Source organism: Phoca vitulina, unplaced genomic scaffold, assembly GCF_004348235.1.
Source record: "Phoca vitulina isolate PV1807 unplaced genomic scaffold, GSC_HSeal_1.0 scaffold28, whole genome shotgun sequence".
NCBI classification, from domain to species: domain Eukaryota; kingdom Metazoa; phylum Chordata; class Mammalia; order Carnivora; family Phocidae; genus Phoca; species Phoca vitulina.
This window is the reverse complement of record NW_022589731.1, coordinates 576487-588289: the sequence shown is the minus strand read 5'-3', so window position 1 is coordinate 588289 and position 11803 is coordinate 576487. Positions and strand designations below refer to the sequence as shown.

Genomic DNA, 11803 nt, shown 5'->3' with positions numbered 1-11803 from the left:
GAGGGAGGGAGGGAGGGAAGGAAGGGAGGGAGGGAGGGAGGGAGGGAGGGAGGGAGGAAGGAAGGAAGGAAGGAAGGGAGGGAGGGAGGGAGGGAGGAAGGAAGGAAGGGAGGGAGGGAGGGAGGGAGGAAGGGAGGGAGGAAAGGGGAGGGGGGCAGGGAAGGTGAAGGGAGGGGCAGGAAGAGGAGAGTGAGGAAGGAAAGAAGGAAGAAAACTACAAACCAGTATCTTCCATGAACACAATGACAATAACAACAATAAAACAAAATCTCAGCAAGCTAGAAATAAAAGGGAACTTTCTTAATCCCATTAATGACATCTAAAAGAATTTCAACTAACATACTTAGTGGTGAAAGACAGTCCCTCTGAGACTGGGAACAAGGCAAAGAGGTTCTCTTACCACATCTATTCAACATTATATTGGAGGCCATTGCCATTGAAATAAAGCAAAAAAAGGAAACAAAAGGCAAATAACTTGGAAAAGAAGAAATAAAATTGTCTTTATTCATAAATGACAGGAAACAAGGTCAAGAGTCAAAAATCAAATGAAAACATTTACAACAGCATTGAAAAATATTAAATAGGAATAAATCTGTGTAAGAAATGTACACTGAAAACTACGAAATATTGCTTAGAAAAATTTAAAAAGACAAAATTAAATGGAGATATATACCATGTTTATAAACTGGAAGACTTAATATTATTGTGAGGTTAATTCTACTCAAATGAATATACATATGCATGTGTATATGTGTGTGTATCCCAAAATATATACAAATATATATATAAAATACATATAAAACCCCCAGACTTCTTAAAAGAAATTGCTAATGATTCTAAAATTTATATAGAAATGCAAAGTATCTATGATAGCCAAAACAATATTAAAATTAAGAATATTAAAGACTCACATTACTTGATTTCAAGACTTACTAAAGCTACAATGATCAAGACAGTGTAGTATTTGGTGCATTATTTACACATAACAGAAGAGAATACACTACTGATACACACTTCTAAAAAGAAAGAAGACTTGAGCTTGTCTTCCATGTGGGGTTTAAAGAAGGGGTTGGTCAATGCCTCAGATGCTGTTACCCTTTGCTCTGCATCCAGCAGCAGCCTCTTCTCTAGGAGGTTCAGGAACAGACTACACTTGTACAGCCAACTGATTTTTGACAAAAGCACTCATGTAATTCAATGGGGAAAAGGAAAGTCTTTTCAACAATGGTATCAAAGCAACTGAATAAAAAAGTATGGGGAAAATAATGAACACCACACATAAGAATTAATTTGAGATGGATCACAGACTTAAGGGTAAAAGCTAAAACTTACAAACCCTCTAGAAGAAAACCTAGAGTATCTGTACAATCATGAGGTAAGGACTGATAGACTGGGCTTCATTCAAAAATTAGAACTTCTCATCAAAACACACCGTGAATAAATAGGCAAGCCACAGCTTGTGAGAAAATATTCAGAACACATATCTCACAAAGAGCCTGTATCTAGAACTCAATACAGTTGAGTTCTAGAACTCAATAATAAGACAGACAATGCAATTTTTTTAAATGGCAAAAAACTTAAAACAGATACTTCACAAAAGACAATACCTGAATAGCTCATAAGCACATCAAAAAGTATTCAACACGTGTTCACCAAAAAAGCTTTATATAAGAATATCCATAGCAACTACATTTATAAAAATGCAAGTAGCTTAGGTGTCCATCAAAAGAATGGAAAACAAACTACAGTATATTTATTCAACAGAATATACAATAAAAGAGAATACACTACTGATAAACACAGCAGTATAGATGGATCGCATAAACATTACACCGAAAGCCAGACCCCAAAATCTATTATTCTATTACATGAAATTCTAGAAAAGGTGAAACTAAGCTATGAGAGTAAGTTGATCAATGTTTGATTCATTGGCAATGGGAAAACTGGCTGGGAAGGAGACCAAGGAAACTTTCTTGGGTAATGAAAATGTTCTACAGCTTGATGAGGATGTGGTTACACAGGCAGACAGACTTATAAATTCATTGACTCATACAATTAATATCTATGCAGTTCATCATATGAAAAATTTACTTCAATAAAAATATAAAGGTATGCAGTTAATATTTTGGGGGAAAAAGAACTAAAGGTTTGTCTAATTAATTAATAAAAATATTATGCTATTTTCTGGGGGAAAAATAGTCATGGCAGGTTAGAAAACTAATTTGTTTCCCTCCAAAATTCCTTTTCCCTCAGAAGTGAGTACAAGACACTCGGGGGAATATTAGATAGATTTGGAAACCAGTTCTAGACCTGTAAGTGTTTCTAGGGTAAGGATATACATAAGCTTTTATTTTCTAGCCATCCCATCTGTAAAATGGGTATATGATCTTGCTTATCCCCCAAGGAAGTCACATAGATTAGTAAATTAAAATTTGTCACAGTCCTAAGATCACTCTGGAAAAAAAAGCTTAAAAAATTCAGTATTTTACATCCAATATTTTACTATTGTAAGACTCCTTCCAGGCTAAAATTAAACTAGTGAGTATAATTGCCACTGGCAAGATAGGCTCTGTCCCCATGCAACATTTGAAAAGGTAGCTTACATTGCTGAACCAGAAGCAAAGAGTTTTGCGTTGGAGTACTTCAATACGTTTTTATATTGCATATAAAGCACATAAGCATAAACCAGTAAGATGCCTTGCTGAAAACTACCTTCTTTGTGAAAGCAGGCTGTAATTCTGAACAAGTTTTCAATTTTCACAGTGCTGCTAGGGTAAAACATTTTAAAGAGTTTAATTTTTTACAATGGATTCAATGACATAGGATTATCTAACAAAGTAATGGCTAATCAATAGAAGGTTTAGTTGTCAGGTGAAACATACAACACACTAAAAGGGATTGATTGCCAGACTTCTCCTTATTTACTAGAAGGTATATATTTAAAATGACACAAACTTGTTACCAAGCTGCATTCTTTTAACCTTGCAAAAAGCTGCTTAAGAAATCTGTTCAGCAGCCCTATAGCAAAACAAGATATAGTATAATGAAAATGGCTAGTGAATGGGGGGCAGGAAGGGGGGGGGTAGACAGGAACCTTCAGATATATGGTAACATCAAATCAAGTCCCCAGCAAGAATATGGGATAGAAAAAGCAAACTACCAGGCGACATCTAGGGAAGCTGGAACTGGGCTTTAAAAATGCCACACTGATGCTACCCAATCTCGTTCAATGGATGCAATGCTGTATCTGATCTCATTCCAAGTTACTCTTAGGGCAGATTTTTAAAAGACTCATACAAAAGGGCACAATAGGCATCCCCCCCACCCATCTTTTTGTTTTTCTTAAAATGGTAGATCCACATTAAGCACTGAACACAAAATGAACTGGGTCCATATGGACTTCGACCAGCATATAAGCTGTTTCCTTTATAATTTATTCACAATATCTCAAGTCTCTATATGAAAATACACTACTTTATGGTCATTGCAACCCGGGAGTTCAATAATATTTTTTCTACTAAGTCAGTGATTACACAATTTATCAAAGAATGATTACACTGAAATAAAAATAAAACAAAACACCAACCCCCTATACAGTCTTCCTTCCTCAAAGTAATTTTAAGAAAGCTGGTTATTAAATTGCTTCTTTTTGAAGAAGGGTTTTTGTAGCTAGACACAAATTACCAAACCATGTTTTTTTTAAAAAAAGTTATTAGACTCTGAAGGATTCAGCCGAAGTGGGAAGTTAAGTAAACAAATCACTTCATCAGACTTGGAAAGATCACTTTTGTCTTACTTAAGAGACCTACATTAATTACCTTTAAGGTCTTTTACATGGACTGTTTAAAATAAGTACAATTTATTTATTTATTTCAAATGAGGTGCTTCTTCCAAAGTATTAAATAATGTCTACAAATGCAAAAGCATTTTTATAAATAGGTAATTAAAACAGATGACTAAAATTAAGTCAAGCTGCAAAACATTACCCAGGATGCACTGTGATTTTTTTTTTTTTTAATAAACATCTCAGGCAATTTTTTTCCATCCAAAGCCCAAAACACTTCGGGGGGTGGGGGGAAGGAGAGGTAGAAAGTTTCATAGGGAAAAAAAACACACATATATAATGAAATAATGCCAAACCCCAAACTAAAGTATTTACAAGATAGTCCCTTAAGCATAGTTTGTCATATTGCAATTACACCTCGCCTACTGCCAAATCAAAATGCTTACTATTGCCACTAGAGGGAGAAATGTCTTAACACAAAGCAACGGCAGATAGGGAATGGGTTTTCTTGAGCAATTATCAGAACAAAGCTCCCCTGGCTGTGTGTACCTTCTAATTACTCAATACAATTAAAATGACTAACCTAAAACAAATAGAAAAAAAAAAAAAACTTGCCTAGCTAATATCAGGGACTTCATTAAACCTTTTCCCCTCATCAATCAAATCAGAAAGAAGGGAATGCCATCATACACAAACATTATAGAGTTATTAAAGGAAATAAATTCAGTGAGTTTCTTCTTTTTTTTTTCTAAAGGAAGAAAAGAAGTGGCTCTCTTGAAAAAAGAAATGTCGTGGTATTTACCCATCTGGATGCTGCCTGAAAACAAATTGTCCTCCAAAGAGCAGAAATACAGTATATTTTCTCTCAGTTCACTGGCTTATGAATGACTTTTTGTTGTTGTTGTTGTTGTTTTGTTAATATACACTATAATGTCATTTTCTGTGTCAGTGATGTGCTTTTTCCTCCTACTCATCCAACTGTATAAAGGAACTATGCCAATCAGACCTCCATGCTTATATGGGGCTGTTTAAGTTCTTCACTGCTGTTTTTTATGGATCTACTCTAAGGTAATATTTAGAACAACATAGGAATTTAGGGGCATGGTGGTAGGAAAGGAAAACATCTACTTATTCCTTCTAAAAGGCTTATGTAGTTCCCTTTATAAGGCCCAGTCATTAACAGAAGATGACAACAGAGTCATTTTTCTTTCAGCTGACAATTGTGACATTTTTCCAGCAGCATGCAAGGTGTTGAAAACCTGGCAGCTGTTACCTCCTGGGATGAAGATACTTTTTTATCCTCCCTTGACAGTTTAACTCAGTGGGTCAGCACCTTTAAAGACTGCAAAGTATCCTTGAAGAGGATGGAAGCTTGAATTACGGCTCCCTCCCTAATCAATGTAAACCCTCACTGCAGGTGAAGTCTCCATCTATAGAGGTGCACGGGGGAGGAAAATGTAATGCCCTGAGCCAGATGGTTTTTATCTTGTTTTTAAAGAATAAAGGAACAAGCTAACAAGGGAGACAGCTACTTTGTTAGCTTCTTGGCCTCTCTCATGGCTTTGCATCCCCAGGGTTCCAGCTACACAAGAGAAAGAATACAGAAAAACGTAAACACTTAAAGAAATATAACTAGAGGGCTGGCATCATGCTGCTTTCAAAGAGTTGAGAGAGCTCTACTCAATGCTTTATTTATCACTGCCCACGCTCTCAGGATGGTAAGTGGACACATAGACAAAGGGAATGGGGGATGGGGGAAGGATTAGACAGAGGTCACAATTTACTCAATTACAGAGAAAGGCAGGGCTGACAGATCCTATTAGCACCAATGTGAAGCAAAGAAGGAGTTGCATGTTGTAAGGCTACATTTTCAAAAAGTAATGAGTACTTTCCTGTATCCTCCCAGGCCTTTGCCCTTGTTTGCAGATATGAATAAAAGCTCTGAAAACAGTTGCTATGGTTTCCTTGGCTTCACATTTTAGGAACAAAAAGTAGAAAGAAAATTGTAGCCGCTGTGTACATTCTTTAAACAAAAGTTCACACTTTACTTAATGCGCAGAGGTAAGAAGATTATTCCCAAATTCAGAGACTTAAAAGGATACATTGCTTCTCTTTCCCCACCAACTCTCCTGCCTTCTGATATTGGAAATTAAATGGAAAAACAGGTATACAAGATGGCTTGGTGACACAGGGCGTAGTGTCTCCTGACTTTCTCCTTCAATATTTTCGTTTTCTGCTAACGTCTTTGTCAGGTTTTGGAATTATGGTTATGGTGGTCTCATAATACAGTCAAGAAATGTTCTTTCCTTCTCTATTTTCTGAGTTTGTACAAGAGTAAGTTATTTATTCCTTAAATATTTGATAGAATTGACAAGCGAAACCATCTGGGGGCCTTTTGATAATGTGATTTCTTTAATAGACATCAGGCTATTCAAATTTATTTCACCTCGCATTGGTTTCAGTAAGCTGTATTTTTCAAGGAATTTGTCCATTTCATCTAAGTTGCCAAAACTGTGGTTTAAAGTTGTTCATAATATCCCCTCATTATCCTTTAAATGTCTGTAAGAATTGTAGTGATGACCCTTCTTTCAGCTCCTCCAATGATTAAATAACTCAAAGTTACCACACAGTGGTTATAGTCTATCATCACCTGTGAACTTAAGAACAGTATATGTAAACTATAAAATCAGTTTAAAACAATACTAAACTTGTTAACTGAGTATTTTAAAATCAACAGTGAAAGAGTTCCTGAAATCCCATTAGAAATATCTGCAAAAGAATCTCAAGGGATTGGCCTACATGATGCAAATCCTACTTACATCAACACTAGGTAAAACACTAGGCAGCCTTGACATCTTTTTATCTGTACAACTTGACTAAAGTAGGGGGGTGGGTGGGGAGCAAATGGCACTTCATTATTGTCATGCAACAGAGAAAAGAGGGAGTTTAAACAGCTTATATATTATGTCCTACATTAAAAAAATCAGCAGTGGGGTAATCAAGTTCAGGGCAATCTTGGACAGCTGCCCTGTGACCCGCTTCTATTGACCCCTGCTATTCATCACTCTTCCCTAAGATTGAGAGGGCAAGCTCCTAGGGAGTGACCACCACAATAGACAGACACAAGCCAACAGTAATCTGGTTCGAGCAAAAAACCAGATGGCACTGCAATAAATTTACAAATCTGCATTCATGGGGCTGTTAAAACACCCAGAAGCTAAAAGATTCAGAGGGCCCCAGGAGGATCTCCTACTTCCCTGTTTCTAAAGGCCATTTCTCTTTCCAAGAACACTGAGTTCATGCTCTTCATAAAGAGAATAGAGATAAAGCCCTTTACAAAAGAGAGGAGGGGAAAAAGCCTCGTGACCTAATTAATCTCCAGAGCTTGGATCTCAACACTGAATGACAGATATTAGAAAAATCATTTTGGAGCACTAGGAGGAAAGACAAAAACAAAAACAAAATGGTTGTTATATTAAAGTGGAGAGGGTGAAGTGAATCTGCTAAAAAGCAGTGAAAAAGCCACAGCATATCTCTTTCAAATACTGCACACAACTGATCTTGCAAGTAGAAAATGATTCAATAATGTATGCATTTATTTTTAAAATGAATCAGATTAGTCCCATGTGTGACCTGCTGGTCCATCTGTATGTGCTGGACTTAATAGGCACGATTCTCTCTCTTGCTTCAGTTTGAAGTATGAGAGAGATAAATTTAGTTTAATTTTCAACAGATCAGCCTATCCATTTTCCAAATGGACCATCTGGATCAGCCTATTAAAATTAATTTATAACTTTGCAGAGTGAAAATTCGTTTGTTAGCTTAAATAAAGTTGCCAAAACTTTTTGTCGTGTCATTGTTTTCTGACAGTTGTTTCTGTATAGTGGGCAGAGTCTTTCCACATCTAAATTTATCTTACTCAATACTGTTCTATTTATTTAGATTTATATATCAGGTGTTTGTCTCCAAATAGTTAAAGTTGTAACTACACAGTATCAATTATTAATCATTCAGGTTTTTTATAAAAGCTTCCTGAATGGATTCAGTTCTATTTACTAAACAATTATTTTTATCAAAAAGGAAAAGTGCCCATCCCCAAATTTTTACCATATAGTAAATAAAAAATGAGTATATCACAGTGTCAAGTACTTTTTCCCTACATTAACACTGTAATATGAACTGGAATCAGAAGGCAGAAGTAGAAATGCTTGAGCAACATTGAGATCTGGGTTTTAAATCACTGACGAGCTAATAAGCAAGTCATCCAACCTCCCTCAGTCTCCATTTTCTTCATCTATAATTGGAGGCCCTATCTTCCAACTTTGTAGGGTGATTGTGAGGATGGAATGAAACAAATAGCAGGTTTGTGGTGGGCACTAAACAAATATTAGACCTCTTTTTTTTTTTCCTAAGAATGCTCTAAGTGTAAGTAAATTGAAATTATTTTGGCTACTGTTGGTGCTCATCTTATCCAAAAGTGAAGAGGTGGTATACCTATTCTCTGGCAACACTGTAAGAACTTGTTTTTGTTGCTAGTGGGAGACAGAAGATGTTAGAGGTTGCTGAAGGCAGTGAGAAGAGCAAATTTTTTAAGCAAATGTTTTTGGACATTTTAATTTTAAAAAAGAGAGCACCATGGAATTAACTTTCAAAGTAAAATGTGTTACCTTTGGGGAGTGGCGTACAGGGAGGAAAAAAATTTTTTTAAAGTTATCATCAATAATGGCCTTTACTTTTAGAAAAGGCAAACAAATACTGCTCAGACTAAAAGGAGCTAACTTCACTAGAGGCAGATCCCTTCTGATTGTTAATTTTTAAAAAATGTATTAAGAATCTCACAAGGAAAATAAGATTTAAAGCCAACTATTCTATTTGCACTTAAGAAGCATTTCAAGTTATTTTTCCTGAACAAGAAAACTTTTCTTTGATGTTGTTTTCACTAAACGTAAGCAATCGACCTGTCCTGTACTTGTACACCTAGGATATTTTTAAATAACTGGGAAAACAATGTTACCGGATTGAAATTGATGGCTATAGCCACCTCAACTTCAGAGTACTTTTAATTTAAGCTCCAGTGCTTAACGAATGGCAAATTGAGGGTTTCCTGTCTTTTGTTTTGTTGTTGGTAGCTTTTTATTTTAAGACAGACTGAATTTCATACCTGTCTAAGTGAATTCTTCTCTGGTATTATCTTCCTAGGGGGTTCGCCATTATTACAGTCTTCTCTCTCTGAGGAATTCTGTGAAAGAAAGTAAGCTTTAATTCAGTTCTCATTATCTTCAATCTTATTCTGTGGGAGTAAACTGAATTACATTTCTAATTCTGTAAGCTAGAATACCATGTATATTTCTGCATTTATTCATTTGAAGATTTATATACATACAGACATACACTTATGTAGAGGAAAACATATGCCCATGTATATAAATAAATGTAAGTAGGGACCTAGGTGGAAAGTATTTCATCTATATTTAAGCACTGCCCAGCAGATCACAGTCATTAGAAATCTAGTTTATTGCTCTTTGAAAATGCAGGTTGACACTGGACACAAGAAAGCTCCAGTTTATACTTAGCTGGCAATAACTTAAACCATGATTATTACCTTCTCTTTTAAATAATTAGTTTTAAACTATAGTAAATGTTTGGTCACTAGAAATTCTCAAAGTCTGGATCCTAAAATAAATAGTTCTTTCTCTTCTTCCTCTTCTCAGATTTGATTTTCTTTTATTAAAAATAACATAGTACTTAGTTCAAAACAACATCATTTCATCAATGGTTTAAAATTAGAGTCCATTCTTGCCACTATCACCTCAAACGGCAGCTAGAAGACCATAAATGTCAATGGGATTTTTTAAATACTTAAGAAGAGGGGAAAAAACAACAATCCACTTGAAAGTGACTTCAGAATTCTAAATATCAACAGAGTAATAAAATAGCAACCCATGGGATCGGAGAAAATATTTGCAAATCATGTATCTGATGGAGGATTAATATCCAGAATATATAGGGGTGCCTGGGTGGCTCAGTTGGTTAAGTAGCTGACTCTTGATTTCAGCTTAGGTCATGATTTTGGGGTCCTGGGAGGAGCTCCACGTCGGGCTCTGCGCTCAGCAGGGAGTCTGCTTTAGGATTCTCTTTCTCCCCCTCCCTTTGCCCCTCCCCTCCAATTCATGTGCACACGCGTGCACACTCTCTCTAAAATAAATAATCTTTTTTTAAAATCCAGAATATAGAGAAAACTAAACAAACAAAAAACCCCAAGCAAACCAATTCAAAAATGCACAAAGGACTTGGATAGACATTTTTCTAAAGAAGATACACAAATGGCCAACAAGCACATGAAAAGATATTCAACATCACTAATCATTTCAGGAATGTAAATCAGAACTACACAGAGACACCACATCACATTCATTAAGAAGGCTCTATCAAAAACAGACAAAAACTAAAATATATATTGGCAAGGATGTTGAGAAATTGGAACTATTATGCACTGTTAGTGGGAATATAAAAGGATACAGCTGCTGTGGAAAACAGTATGGTGGTTCCTCAAAAATTAAAAACAGAATTATCATATGATCCAACAATTCCACTTCTGGATATATACTCAAAAGAACTGAAAGCAGAGTCTCAAGAGATAATTTGTACACCTGTGTTCAGAGCAGCATTAACCGCAATAGCTAAAACATGGAAGCAACCCAAGTGTCCAATGACTGATGGAGGGATAAAATGTGGTGTAATACATCAATGGAACAGTATTCAGCCTTAAAAAGTAAGGAAATTCTGGTACATACTACAACATGGATGAACCTTGAGGACATTATGCTAAGTGAAATAAGCCAGTCACAAAAAGATAATTACTGTATCAATCCACTTATATGAGATACTTAAAAGTAGTCAAAATCATACAGAAAGCAGAATGGTGGTTGCCAGGGGCTGGGAGAAGTAGGGGAATGGGGAATTATTGTTTAATGGGTATAGAGTTTCAGTTTTACAAGATGGAAAGTTACGGAAATGGATAGGGGTGATGGTTGCAAAATATTATGAGTATATTTAATACCACTGAACCGTACACTTAAAAAATGGTTAAGATGATAAATTTTATGTTATATGTACTTTTAAATTCTAAAATTAAGTGTTTTATGTAACACAAACTTAAGCCAGTACTGAATTATAAACTTAAAACTTGCAAGTAACTATTCCCCAGACCATGAAGTTCCACCCTCCTTTAAATAAAATATCATTTATAATCCAAACTGGTTTAATTCAATGTAAAGTCCTATATTTCAACATTAATTATGTTTTGTTAAAATATCATCATAATAAACTTGGAAGCCTATTTTGGTAGAAGTTTGTAATAGTGAAGTTATTATAAATCGCATTTTAACTCTATAGGTGACTGGGGTGAAACAAAATTGATGGCAAACTATGTACTAAATTACATAGTAAAAATAGTAATGTGAATGTAATAGAATGAGCAGCATCTAGTCCATATCCACAATTTTCTTCCTCCTGACCCTCTATTTTATCTGATTTAGATGAGGAGCTGTTGAGGGGGTATCACTAAATTTGACTCTGTTGTTACCTTAAAATAGAGGTAGGGACATTAACAAGTCATGATATCAGGAGCAAGGAGTAAGGTACCCTTCTAACAGTGAAGAGGAGAGCCAGAAAGCCAGCAAAAAAGCAAATAGGAGATGAATAGTTTACAGTCTTGAGGGTGGAGGGAAATGATGAAACACCCTTGTATAACTAAGTGGTCACCTCAGCGGTTCTCAAAGCCTGTGTGTTCTCCAACATCACCCAGGAGAGCTCAGCAGCACAGTTATCCCTCTTATCTTTATCATGATGCATCCCAATAAGCAATGTTCATTAACTGTCTGGGTCATCAAACTAAATCATATCCAGTAACTTCTATTTAAGGGTAACCACTTGATAAAAGCAAGACTCATGCCACAAATTAGTGGGTTAAAGTTAAACAAGTAACAGGATAGTTACATAATCTTAAAATACGGCTCC

General features: G+C 35.7%; 1 protein-coding gene across 6 annotated transcripts in view; it reads right to left on the bottom strand.

Moving 5' to 3' along the window:
- BTRC (beta-transducin repeat containing E3 ubiquitin protein ligase) overlaps positions 1-11803 on the bottom strand; it is a 169716-nt gene that overhangs the window by 72315 nt on the left and 85598 nt on the right. For 4 of the 6 annotated variants that reach the window (XM_032423411.1, XM_032423414.1, XM_032423412.1 and 1 more), the window contains one exon: positions 8946-9023. The exons of the other annotated variants lie outside the window; for them this stretch is intronic. In XM_032423411.1, coding sequence (XP_032279302.1) covers positions 8946-9023 — 78 coding nt within the window. The remainder of the gene's footprint in view (positions 1-8945; positions 9024-11803) is intronic. 6 annotated transcript variants of the gene reach the window in all.